This window comes from Akebia trifoliata, chromosome 4, assembly GCF_017979445.1.
Source record: "Akebia trifoliata isolate Shusen 1 chromosome 4, ASM1797944v1, whole genome shotgun sequence".
Taxonomy (NCBI): Eukaryota; Viridiplantae; Streptophyta; class Magnoliopsida; order Ranunculales; family Lardizabalaceae; genus Akebia; species Akebia trifoliata.
In genome coordinates this window covers 20,425,325-20,439,534 of record NC_141378.1, presented here as the reverse complement: position 1 = coordinate 20,439,534, position 14,210 = coordinate 20,425,325, and the positions used below count along the sequence as shown (strand labels likewise).

The window sequence follows — 14,210 nt, the reverse complement described above, 5'->3', positions numbered from 1 at the left end:
CAAACTGGCCTGGACAATCAGTTAGCAACAAAAATATTATAAGTAATGAAATTATATACTTGTAAAAAATGAATAGCACACCTTGTCCGTGTTTTAAGAATTAAAATAAACATTGTAATTTCGGCATGTTCGGTGCACGATTTTATGTTCTTTCTCTTTGTTTTACATATGAATTTGGGGTGGCGTTAGTAAAAATTGGTGTGGCAATAAAATTTCTCAATTAAACATATTAAAAAATAACTTATCCGTATATCCTCGCAAACCTAAACCTCGATTATTTCGAGGCCGACAAAAGAATAAAGGAGGGGCCACTTCCTACCATCCAATGCTTTCGTCCTCTTTCATGGCGTCACGTTTCAACCAATTGTTTTCTTCCCCACATTCCAGTAGTCAAAATTAGTAAACTAACGGACCGTTAAAAATCTGAAATCCCACCAACACAGAATTCGAAGATCATGTACAACTGCTCTTCACATTATAAAACGGCGTCGGTTGCGTCTCTCTCTTTTCTTTGTGTGTGTCTTGAGTCTGGATGTAATGGCTGCGGTTGGAGCTAAATCGTTACTAAGTTCTTCTTCGGGGCTTGAATTTACCAACAATTCGTTGTCATCGTCACCGAAGTTAGGGTTTTTTGATTTTGGGGAATTTTCTAATGTATTTGGATTTGATCGAAAGGTTTTTAAGGGTTTGGGGATCTCTGTATCTAATCTTGGATCGAAGTTTTTTGTGCCAATTAAGGCGATTGAGGAATCAAGAACAGTGTACCTGAGTGAAAAAGATCGGATGAATCTTGAAAATTTTGGGGAGACTGGAGAGGAATCGGAGTTGAAGAACAATTGTGCTGGTATTGTTCTTGATGCTACATTTGCTTGTTTTATTGGAATTTAATTTCAGATGTTTAAGATTCTATTTTCCATTTTATATATTTCTTTTTATCCAAGTCATCTATGCACCCTCTAATATTATTTGAGAATTTGAAATTGTGGTAGCTATTTTTGAAGAGGTTCTTTGGATTATTTGTGGTTAGAATTTGCTAGAGATTAGGTTTTCTTTATAGGAGGTTCTTGAAGTACAATTCGTTTGAGAACAATTGCCCGTAAAGTATGAAAAAAATTGCCTTGCAAGAATCAGCCTTTTGTTAGAAAAGAGAATTTAGGAATGCATATTAAAAAAAAAAAAAAAAGAAACTAGCTTTATTTCTGTAGAAAATTCGGTGCTAGAAAAAAATGATAACAAATTGAAACAAAGAGAGGAAATTGCCTATGTCCACCTATGATGATGAGATCCTTTCACTATTTCTTTTGAAAACTATGGTTTTAATCTCTCAATCTTACTTCCTCTCAGTAAAATTGAAATTTCACCCATCAAAATCCTAAAAACTTGTTGGCTTTGATTTTATAGTTTGTTCAAAAGATGAAATTTCCCTTAGGGAAAAAGTAAGAAAATTTTTAGTATGGATCTGTGCCCCCCCTTTTTTTTAATGATAAATAGCATGGACATATGTTACTTGTTCCTTTTTATTAAGCCATGAACCAGTACAAAATGAAATGGTTTGTGGTTCACTTCGGTCCGGTTCGTAGTGACTTCGTGGAATACCGCGTACCCAATCCTAAAAGCATAATATAATATAATATAGGGCCGGGCTCTGGAGACTCATGAGAAAGCGCATGATCTCAACCATGTAAACATGAAATCCAACGGTTGGGATTTATATGTATCTAGATAACACAAATCTCGAGGATACTTATTTTAATGATAAATTTCAACCGTTGAATTTCCATGAGGCATTATTCATAAGTCACCAGATCCTAACCCTATGATATAATCTATCTTGCATCAAAGAGGCATTATAATATATTATATTATAGGGTCTTGTTAACGTGTGCCCTAAGGGCACACGTTAAATTGTAATAAATACACTTTGGAAATTGGATTTTGTACCGAAAATACCCTTTAAAAAATATTTTTTTTTACCAACATATCCTCATATGCTTATTCCCAAAGTGTATTTATTGCACTTTAACGCGTGCCCTTAGGGCATACGTTAACAAGACCCTATATTATATTATCTCTGCCTATTTCCATGAACTGGGTTCATTCTAAAGTACCTACAAACCATGAACCGAAATTCAAACTGGACAAATTGACGAACCAGGTAACATAGGTCTGGACATGTGGAATTACTCCTGGTGTACAGTCCATTATTCCAATATAGTACACGAAATACAAGACACAAACATAACAATTTCATTGATATGGCCACTTTGATGGAATTGACCTCCTTACGTCTTGCCTTTTTGAGGAGGTAAAACCTCCTAATGGTCATTCTCCCAAATGTTTTTATCCCCTAACCCAAACCCTAAGACCCTTATTTGAAACTTGCGTTCCAAATAAAGATAGGAAAGACAATCTATCCTAACCAATTCAAATCGCATAGAGTCCTAACCTAATCAAATATAATTCTATGATATCTCTATTGAAAATATTATACAAGTCTTAAGACATTTGCAGATTACCTCAATTGAATTGCATGATTTGTTTAAATTAAGCAACTTTGGAAACTATCGGAATCCAGTAGTTGCTCTGTGGCATGCTATTACTTATCTTACCTATAATGGAACTTACATCAGTTGTGTGGGCTTCATGTTTTCAAATTTACTTTTCAAAAAAAAAAAAAAAAAATGTTTTCAAACTCAAGAGTCTTCGTGACAAAATTATAAGATTCACAATTAATTTATTCCATAGTTCTTTTCATTGTAGTTTAAGTGTAAAGTTCATATGTTTCAAGCATCTTGTTATTGTTTTTTGAATTTAACAATGTGTGAATCTTTCATTTGACAAGGGAATAATCACGTCATGATGCCTTCTGTTAGACAGTCGACAAATATTTTGTGGCATGAATGTTCAGTCGGAAAACTGGAAAGGCAAAAGTTGCTTCAGCAAAAAGGATGTGTCATATGGATTACTGGTCTTAGTGGTTCAGGTACGTTGATGTTATGTTGGTATTCATTACTTGGAGAGATGATTTTAATACCCGAGTTAAATCTTTCATGAGGTTGCTTAGATAATTTCAAATGTTAATGCTGTTTCCTTTCGCTTGATTGTCTCTTATATTTTAGTTTTATACAATTTATGTCATTAAGTTATAAACTTGGAGTAGTCTGTATTCTCCCCAGCATCTTCTCTTTTCTATTTTCATATTTTAGTTCTTTTTGACAATTCATATAATAACAACCAAGGAAATTAGCTTCCTTTCACACAGTAGAATGGCATTATTCCTTATTCGTCATATCAAATACTTTTACTACTGTCTTTGGCATGTTTGTTTCACTCCTTGGAATGCCCTTGTTTCAGATTCATGACTATTGTTTCACATTCCTTCGGTATCCCTGCCACTGTCTTGTCTATTTTCATATTTTAGCTGTTTTTTCCTAATGATTCATTTATTAGCAACCAATGAACTTAGCCACTGTCTTGCTCATTTTCATATTTTAGTTTTTTTCTTTAAAAATTCATTTAATAGCAAATGAAGTTAGTTTCCCTCACACTCTAGAATATCATCATTGTTTTTTTTCCCAGCACCAAATACCCATACCTCTGTCTTGAGATATGTTACTTGATTCATGGTTTTTCTCAGTTCGAATTCAGGTTCGTGGTTCGCCAATAAAGAACAAATCCGGTTCGTAGGGGTAGATAGAAATGAGGCTATTTGAAGGTTTAAGTGATGAGTAGGGTCAAAAATATTTTGAAGATGGTAGGTTTTGGGAAGAAAAAATCAGACTTTTTATTTCCAGGTTGAAGATAAGGGTATCTGGTAATTTTCCATCAGTCTATTAATAAAGAAAAGGAGCATGCTATCAGTTTGAATTCTTAGGGGGTATCTCAAATACTATCAATATGTGGAGGAGGATGCAAAAAAGTGAAATAAAATAATGAAGTTCATTAGTTTACTGTATTTTACAAACCAAGAGCGAAGTGGTTCAGCTCAAACCAGTTCGCAGTTTGGTACCTTAATAGCATATCAGGTAACACTGGTCTTGAGCACTCTCGTTGGTGCTTGTGGGTCAAGTGAGGAAAAGGGAAGGTAGTGGTTTTGGAGAATATAGATTGAAAAACCAAAGACGAATAGAAACGTGAGATAGAATAGAAAAATTAGAGATAAGAAATTTGTTAGAAGTCAGAATAAATAGGAAATTATAGTTATGAATGACTATTTTCAACATTTGGAAGCCATAACATTGGGATAGTGGATTATATTTTACCAGTGATGCACTGTTTTCAAATTGCATATGTTCCATTTGAGCTATATCTTGGATTAAGAGTGTTACTAGGATACCAGGGATGATATGTGACAATAAAAGAAAATTGTGTCCAACTCTTATTTAGGACCATTGTAAATCTAACTTCTCCTAGATTAAATTTCTGACAAAGAAATTGGTGGATGAATGCTGTAATAGGATGTTTGTGAGTCGGTCAGTGGGTGAGAAAAAAAATGATGTGAAAGGTGGACAACTAGTGAACAGGGAGGGTTGTGACACTCTAAAATTTTTGAACCTTGATCCGATCCATGACCCGGTTCAAGATCCTAATTTAAGGGTATGAAAGGAACGAAAACCATTGAATAATATCAACTAAATATTTAAGAAAAATATATAAAACAAATAGAAGCTAATGCTTATTAAAAAGGAGATTATCATCCTAGAACCCAATCAAACTGTCAAGAGTAGTACTACTTGTTGTGTACGTATTACATTCAAACAAAATAAAATAAAATTGTTTTAAATTTGAATCTTAAAGAGACTAAATAATTAAATAATAAATAAATAAACTATGTCCGTTCATGATTCTGCATTTCCATCGTCCAACTCCGATATCAATGCTCATTATCTAAAAAGTTTTTCCAATAGAGTCAATAAACTAAAGCTTGCAGGAAAGTCAACTCTACACTAACATCTATGCATAAATACATACAAATAAAAAAAATATATGATCATGTTATTATCAAGTAACCAAGTCATTCTAAGACGATTAATGCATGCAATGATGACCCATTTTCCCATCGACTTGGCCGTTACCATCATCATCGATATTTCCAATAGCTCGGTCAAACTCTTTGTTCCAAAGCGCAGAACCTTCCTCAAGGGCCTTTCACCCAAGGATCTAAGTCCTAACTTGCTCAGTTCATCTTCTAAAAGAACATTTCCTGCAGTTTTGACATAAATATTATCACGATAACCAAGATTTATTTCCAAAATCTATCAGACATTTATATCTTACATTATTCATCAATAGACACATAAGAAACACATAATTATGTTATATACTTAATATTTATTTACTACGTATATATAAATAGATATGTCGTGAGAATCTGCCTTAATCAATATTGGAATCTACTAATTAAATATGATTCCTTCTTCTTCGTTTTTTGCGCCTTCTTGATCTTTTTCACAAAATAATTACATAGATAAAAATTACACGACAATTAATAGTGTCCAAACTACCCTAATATAATTTTTAACGTCTCTTTCATCTCAAGGATCTTATTATTATTTTTTTTGTAAATAACACAAAAATAAAATAATACAACATTCAAGAACAAGAAGAAAAAGACTAACATGACAATCTTGCATTGCAAGCTGACTTTGCTGTATACTAAATTTTATTTAAATTTTTATGATATTTTTCTTGTAAAAGAGACTTTTAGGTCTTTTCGATGATATATAGATCGTTGTAAACGGACAACTAACGAAGTTTCGACGAATTTTACAAGTCAGTACCATTGTGCTGTCTTAAAAAATAAAAATCTGCAAAACAGACGTGCATTGCATTACTGTTTCTTTATATTAAAATATTTTATTATATTTTTCCGATATTTTTTATATAAAGAGAACTTCCTGATCTTTCTAACGATATATAGATCGTCGAAAATGAGTAAGTTAGTCCTCGACAGATTTACAAGTTAAGGTCAAAAATCTGCCTCAAGCAACGATAATCATAGATTCTTCAAAATCAATGGGGTTTTTCTTAATTCGATTTATACCAAATAATCCGAATTATTTTATCATATAAAGTAAGATATTAAGTTCACTAAATATTGAAATAAAAATATTGATTAATTAAAATAGATCTTACGATTTTAAATATGAAGTAGAGGTATCCAAATAAGAAATATATTTTTTTCTAGAAATCAAAATTGAAATCGAAATCAAAACTGACTTGAAAGCAACTAAAAATAAAGTTTATCTTTATATGATGATCTTTAATCGATCTATTTCACCAAGAGCATAAAATAACAATATCCTAAAAAAATGTGTGGATCGATTTGACCTAAATCAATCCACCCGAGTTGGTTCTCGATCCACACATTTTTTTAGGATTTTTTTTTGTGTTCTTGGTAAAATAAATCAATTAAAGATCACCATATAAGGATAAACTTTATTTTTAGTTGCTCTCAAGTCAGCTCTACTTCATATTTAAAATCTTAAGATCTATTTTAATTAATTAATATTTTTATTTCAATGTTTAGTGAACTTAATACCTTCCTTTATATGATAAAATAATTAGATTTATTTTGTATTAATTGAATTAGAAAAAACCCCATCAATTTTGAAGAATCTATGATTCTTGTCACTCGAGGCAGATTTTTAGACTTAACTTGTAAAATCTATCGAGGATACTTATCCGTTTTCAAAGATCTATATATTGTTGGAAAGATCAAGAACTTCTATTTATATAAAACAAATATCGGAAAAATATAATAAAATATTTTACTATAAAGAAACAGTAATGCAATGCATGTCTATTTTGCAGATTTTTGTTTTTCGAGACAACACAATAATGCTGACGTTTAAAATTTACCGAAGCTTAGTTAGTTGTCCGTTTGTGACAATCTATATATTGTTGGAAAAACCTAGAAGTCCTCTTTATAGGAAAAATATCATAAAAATTTGGTATCAGCGAAGTCAGCTTGCAATGCAAGACTGTCATGTAAGTCTTTTTTTTTCTTATTCTTGAATATTGTATTGTTTTTTTTTTTTTTTGTTATTTAAAATAAATAAATAAGATCCTTGGGAAGAGAGAGACATTAAAAATTCTATTAGGGTAGTTTGGACACTACTAGTTGTCATGTAATTTTTATCTATGTAATTATTTTTTTGTAGAAAATTGAGTAGGTGAGGAAAACGGAGAAAAAAGAATTAGATTTCATTAGTGGATTTCAACATTAATTAAGGCAGGTTCTCATGACATATCTATTTATATATATGTAGTAAATAAAAATTAAGTACATAATGTGTTTTGTATGTGTCTATTGATGAATAATGTGAGTTATAAATGTTTGATAGATTTTGGTGATAAATCTTTGGTTGTTGTGATAATGTTTATGTTAAAACTGCATTGAATGTTCTTTTAGAAAATGAATGTGAAATTGAATAATCATAGACATATTTTGGAATCATGAACTGAGCAAGTTAGGACTTAGATCCTTAGGTGAAAGGCCCTCGAGGAAGGTTTCATGTTTTGGAACAAAGAGTTTGAACGAGCTGTTGGGAAAATCGGTGATGATAGTAATAACCAAATCGGTGGGAAAATGGGTCATCATTACAATGCATTGGTTGCCTTTGAATGACTTGGTTACTTGATAATAACATGATCATATATTTCTTTTTCTTTTTATATATGCATAGATGTTAGTGTGGTGTTGAGTTTCCTACAAGCTTTAGTTTACCGACTCTGTCGGAAAAACTTCTCAAATAATGAGCATTGAGATCGGAGTTGGACGATGGAAATGCAAAATCATCAGCGGACATAGTTCATTTATTTATTAGTTGGTTGTTTAGTCTCTTTAGGATTCAAATTTAAAACAGTTTATTTTATTTGGTTTGAATGTAATAAGTAACGCAACAAGTAGTACTACACTTGACGTTTTGATTGGATTCTAGGATAATACTCTCTTTTTTTATAAGCATTGGCTTTTATTTATTTTATTTCTTTTTCTTAAATATTTAGTTGATATTATTCAATGGTTTTTGGTTCCTTTCATACCCTTAAATTAGGATCTTGAATCAGATCAAGGTTCGAAATTTTAGGATGTGACAAGGGTAGTGTCTTGGCATAATATTTAGTTGAAAATGAACTCTGAAGACCAAAGTTAAAGAGATCTTACCTTATTATCATACTTAGTTGCATGAGCAAATCTACTACAACTAATCAAAGCTATGGAGACCAAAATCTCGGATTTGGAACCTCATTCAAAGCTTTTATAGAAGGGTCCCGTTCAGCAACAAACATTTTGGCAAAACATTTTTCAAAACATGGGTTAGAGATTTTGGAATGGGCTGATTTTTGGTGAGGATGATCTCTACGGTGAGGAGATCATCCTCACCAAAAATCAGCCCATTCCAAAACTTCTAGCCCCAGTTTACAAGTTGAAAAATCGTGGACTGTCCATTTTTTGTAAACCATTTTTGATGGGCGTAGAGATCATCCTCACCAAAAATCAGCCCATTCCAAAACTTCTAGCCCCAGTTTACAAGTTGAAAAATCGTGGACCGTCCATTTTTTGTAAACCATTTTTGATGGGGTTAGAAGTTTTGGAATGGACTGATTTTTGGTGATGATGATCTCCTCACCGTAGAGATCATCCTCACCAAAAATCAGCCCATTCCAAAACCTCTAACCCATGTTTTGAAAAATGTTTTGCCAAAATGTTTGTCAAAATGTTTGTTGCTGAACATTTCCCTTTATAGAATTCAATTGTTGATTATGAGATGGCACACATTAACCACTGTTGTACAATCTAGTGAGAGAGAAAAGAATAAATAAGTGAAACTATATGGGAAGAAAAATATTTTATAGAAACTTTTCTCACTTACACAAGGATGGCTTATGCCTATTACTGCAACTTTCTTATAAAAGGAAAACTTTCTATTTTTGTTTCCGAGCTGAGTCTGTCTGGATTTCCATTCATCTCTTTAATAAACTTTCTTATTTTTAGCCCTGCATTCAAATTTCAGGGAAAAGCACTGTGGCATGTGCTTTAAATCAGGGACTGTATCGTAGAGGAAAGCTATCTTACATACTTGACGGTGACAATGTTAGGCATGGCCTAAACAATGATCTTAGTTTTAAACCAGAAGACCGTGCAGAAAATATACGCAGAATTGGTGAGTTGTTATCATAACAGCTGTTCTTGTAACTTTATCTCATGTATTTCCTGCCAAAACAGTACTTTTGTCGGTAAATTGTGCAAGGAGTTTGGTATGTTTGATTGCATATGGAAAATAGGGTGGAAAACCATTTTTCATGGAACGTGGCGTTTTCTAAGTGTTTGATTGCATTTTTACATGGAAAATGATTTTCCACCCTCCTCCAAAAGTCCCACAAAACCTGGATTTCATTTATCCATCCATGCCTATGGGAAAATGAAATCCATCCTTATTTTCCATCCCAAAATCAAAACCCTTACTTCATCTCTTCTTCTTCCCCACCACCACCACCATCAGATTCACCCTTTGTTGCCGCCGTTACCATCTTGGTCATCGGGCACTGCCATCTCTCTCTCCTCTTCCTCAGATTTTTTTTTTTTCCATAATTTTTCCTAGATGAAATCAAACAATGGAATTTGGTTTTCCAGCCCTACCCATTTTCCACCACTATTTTTTCATGGATTTCAAATTCCATGCAATCAAAACATATATGCTAAGGGTATTTTCTTTGAGGATTTATTATTAGGTGGGATTTGGTTTGCAATTTAGGGCCCCCTAGCCTACTTTGGGGTTGTTTTCTGTTTTGTATTTCTCCGGGTTGGTCACCTTGACCCCCTTTTCTTTTAATAAAATCTTCTCTTTACCTATCAAATAAAAAATAGAAATAGAATCGAGCCAATTAGCCATATCCTTCTTCATTGCTCTTTTTCAACAAAGGTGTGGTCGGTACCATTTTCTTTCCTTATTCTAAATGTCTTGATGTTTGACATATTGGATCTTAGCCTTATTCTGCAGTTGGCTCCTGAAAAATATTGCTCACGAAAAAGAATCATATGGTTTCTAACCCTGTTTGTTGTATGTTGGGGTATCCAGTTGGATTTGAATAGCAAGATCTTTAAGGGGAGGGAACTTTGCATGAAGTTCTCATGTCCATCTTGGGTTCGTTTTCTGTTGGAGCAAGAGCTTCAAGAAATTTAGAGTCATTTTTTAGGACTTTTTGTTCAAATGGGTTCATTATGTGATTCGTGAGGCTTTAGTAGTCTTTCAGTTGGTTGTTATTGTTGTTTTTTTTATTATGGTTTCAGTCCTTGTAAACTCAAGGCCACCCACCCGTTTCTCTCAATAAAATTTTCCTTTGACCTATCAAACGAATTAACCTCCAAGACTGAAGTTCAACTATGAGTTCTGAATGCTATAAAGAGTTTCAAAAATGGATTGCTAGCATCATTTTGAAATTTTTACTCACTCTTTTGTTACCTTGTTTTTTAAATTCTCTACCATCTGATTTTAGGGGAAGTAGCAAAGCTCTTTGCAGACGCTGGTGTTATTTGCATTGCTAGTTTAATATCTCCATACAGAAGGGACCGAGATGCCTGCCGTGCACTACTGTCCGACGGGAACTTTATTGAGGTTGGTGCTTCTCCTTGTGATGATTTTGCATCCCCAAATAAAAAATTGTGTGTTTCTAATGATGGCATAAAAAAAACTTACATTTACAGGTTTTCATGGATGTTCCATTGCAAATATGTGAAGCAAGGGACCCTAAAGGCTTGTACAAGCTTGCACGTGCAGGAAAGATCAAAGGTATATTTTAGTAATCTCTACTGGACAATGTCTCTGATTCTTGAAAATTCTTGTTACATCCTGTTGATAGGGTATTCTAGATTTTTGCCAACCAATCAGGAGTTTGTTCCTAAAATCTAATATCAATCAAGAGTGTCTCCAAATTAGGGGAAGTCATGTAAGAGATTTTGAAGGATAGCTTTAACATCTACTTTATCAAATTGCCCTTATTACCTGGCAAAGAGAAGGACCTGACTTGTTTATCTCTATTTCTTTTATTTGACTTAACCTGTTATACTCGTATATTTTTTATTTTATTTTTATTGATGGGAGGACAAGATGTCCTCAACAGAACCGAAGCAACAAAAGCACAAGTTACCCTCTCCCCTTATAAATGAGATCCCACCTAAAGAGAAAATCCTCAAAGAAGAGGCCACTGAAGTCTCTAAACAGTTTGCACCACAAAAATAAAAGGCCAACTATAGCAATAACTCATTGAGTGAGTGCTCCTTGGCCTAAAAAATTCTCCCATTCCTCTCCATTAATTATTTACTATTATAATGAAAGAAGGTGGAGTAGAAGTGGTTCAAAACCAATTTTTGGGTCCCACAAATGCCCCCACCTTTACATTTAAATTAACACAATCAGGGTTCATTTTTGTCAAAAATCACGAAAATTGTTGCCCACAACTCTAAAATCACGCTGGTTAGTTTTCAAAATTACAAAATTATCCTGTTTTTACTATGTAATATTCTCACCCCCTTCAATCATTGTTTTAAATTATAGATAAACCCTTTTGATACGTGTGTGTTGCACATGCCACTGTCTAGTATATAATAATAAGAAAAACAGATGGGGTTGATTATAATGTATATAGGAGAAGAGGAAGTATAAATTGAACTTGCCTGGTTTAAAGTCCCAAACTCAGCACCTTAATACCTGCTTTATCTGCCTGAAGTATGGCTTCCTCAATCAACTGTTGATTGCTTCCTTTTGCCATGGTAGAAGATACTACAATACATCCATCCATCCAATTGTAAAAAAAATAAATGCATGATCATTATAATCTAGAATAATATTCGTACACCACATCCGATTTAGATTGTAAATTGAAGAATCAAAATTAGAAAATGGATGTTCTTACTTGGACATGAAAGGAGCCAACTTCCAAAGAATCCTCTCTTTATCGGAGAAGGTGCCGGTCTTCCAAATAGAGAACAACAGGATGATCAATCAAGGATGACACCAAGACAAACGGAAAAGAGACAATGAGTAATACCACACAGACAAAGCAAAAGGACTATGTAAAAGAAGGTAATCAATTAACTCTCCACTACTTTACACAAGAAGCAAAATATTCATCGCAAACAGGCCTCTAGATCTAAGATAATAAGATAATCAAGGGTTAGGAGTTTATTTATTGCCATCATCTTATTGAGTTAAGGGAGAAAAGTGAGAACTACAAGGTATTATTCATGCTATTTACGTTTTAATTTGGCACTCGCTTTCTTATTGAAGATGACTACAACTTCTAGCTGGATTTAGTACTTATTTTGGTAGCAGATGGACGGATAATGTTTCTCATGTATTATAATCTTATTTTATTTTATTTTTTTGGGCTAAGATAATTCCATGTTCCCTCACTCTGGAATTTTTTTTCCACAGATTTTACTGGGATTGATGACCCTTACGAGCCACCATTGAATTGTGAAGTACGTATAGATCCCTTAGGTTGTGTGCAAGTGGATCGGCAATGCTTGTATTATTTTTCAATTTTATTTCTTTATTATCCCATTGTTGTCCTTTTTGAAGCTAAAACACTGATAATGGCCCTTCTCTCAGATTGTAATACAGGTGAAAGATGGAGATTGTTCTCCCCCTATTGATATGGCTGAACAAGTGATTTCTTATTTGGAGGAGAAAGGGTTCTTGCAATCGTAAAACCGGATTGATTTACGGTCGAAGGACCTTCATTTCAGCACCACATCTCTCTTCCACTGTAAATATTCAACAAGGCAAAGCCCCTCCGACGCACCCTATGCTTCAATAATGGTTTTTCGGTTCTTAAGCAGTATTTGATCGATTAATTTATTCATGTCTCTCTTTTCCTATCCCGTGTGGATTGTGGCTGCTTCTTTTTTTCAGATTGTACAGATAATAAGTTATTTGATGGACAAATGTGTCATGGTGTGTACACTACTGTATTGTCAGATCTGTATCATTCGACTTTTCAATAAAACTAGCTTTTCTGATTTTGTTTACTCATATTTCTGGCCAGTTGTAGGTGTCCCAAGTCATATAAATCTAGAACACTCGGTTGGTGATGAAGCCTCGATCGAAATGAGTCAATGGCGTTAAATTGTTAATTGTTTTAGCAGTCCAAGTTTCTGCTTTAGATCAAGTTAAGACTCAAGACTCTATGAACTTTTTTTTTCTTCTTCTTGTCATCGATGATCGAGGCATGGGCTTTATTATCAGCAATAGATGTGGTGGACTCCACCCCCATCAAGGACCACACATTGAACCAGATCATGATATGGTTCGTGGAACATAATGCACCACATCCTCACCAGTTTGCAAATTCAATAGTTCTGGTTCATTGGGTTTGACAAACCAAATAATGGAGATTCAACCAACTTTTAAAAATCCAATTGTCTTTTCATCTCCTATCTTCATGTACATGTAGAAGGTAAGCAAATCTGTATTTTTTTTCCTTCTTTGAACTCCAACAATTTTTTAACATTATAGTTGTACTTGTAACTAACGCATTTGAATTATATATTTACACAAGCGAACCCAACCTGTAGTGAACCTACCTTATGAACTGGGTTCTTTCTAGAATGATAAACCACAAATAGAAAACCAATATTCAAACCGACAAACCAAGTAACATATGCGGGTAGTATACACCATTATATGTTCATTAACACTGTTTGGATTGAGAGAAATGGAGAGAAGAGGAGAAAATAAATGAGTCTCTCTATTTCTCTTGATTGAAATATGTTGAGTGGGGAAAGAAGAGAGAAAAAATGTGAGTTTTCTTTCTCACCAAAAGTGGAGAGAAATGGAGAGAAACCCTTTAAAAATATTTTATAATTCCTATCCTTTACCTCTTTTAAGATATTTTAAAATTTCAAAGTTATCGCCAGTTCTCTCCTGTCAATTCAAACATGAAATGCATCAAACCCAAAGCAAGCAAGCTGTCCCTAAGAGAAAGAAATGAACTCAAAAGATCTTGGACAAATCCAAAGAGCGTTTTTTCTGTAAGTTTATTACAAAATATTTCTGGATCCCAATACACCCAATGCCAAATAGTTGCCAAGAAGCACAAGCCATAAAACACAATACGTGCCCCCAACAGCCACAGCTTCGTAACTCCAAATACCTAAATTCAATATAGTCCCACCTGTTATTACTAGATGAGACAACATACCTAGT

General features: G+C 33.5%; 1 protein-coding gene across 3 annotated transcripts; it reads left to right on the top strand.

Annotated features, from left to right (window-relative positions):
- Positions 1–354: 354 nt before the first annotated feature.
- LOC147404403 (adenylyl-sulfate kinase 3-like) lies at positions 355–13,031 on the top strand. 3 transcript variants are annotated; one of them, XM_086440341.1, is made up of 7 exons: positions 368–844; positions 2,843–2,983; positions 9,018–9,167; positions 10,501–10,619; positions 10,709–10,793; positions 12,438–12,503; positions 12,615–13,031. In XM_086440341.1, the coding sequence occupies exons 1-7, from the start codon at positions 538–540 to the stop codon at positions 12,656–12,658; spliced, it is 912 nt and encodes a 303-aa protein (XP_086296467.1). In that variant the 5' UTR covers positions 368–537; the 3' UTR covers positions 12,659–13,031. The 3 variants fall into 3 exon arrangements, with proteins under 3 accessions (XP_086296468.1, XP_086296467.1, XP_086296466.1); XM_086440340.1 differs by having other exon boundaries at positions 374–844; positions 12,438–12,484; XM_086440342.1 differs by lacking the exon at positions 9,018–9,167 and having other exon boundaries at positions 355–844; positions 12,438–12,484.
- The last annotated feature ends 1,179 nt before the right edge of the window (positions 13,032–14,210 follow it).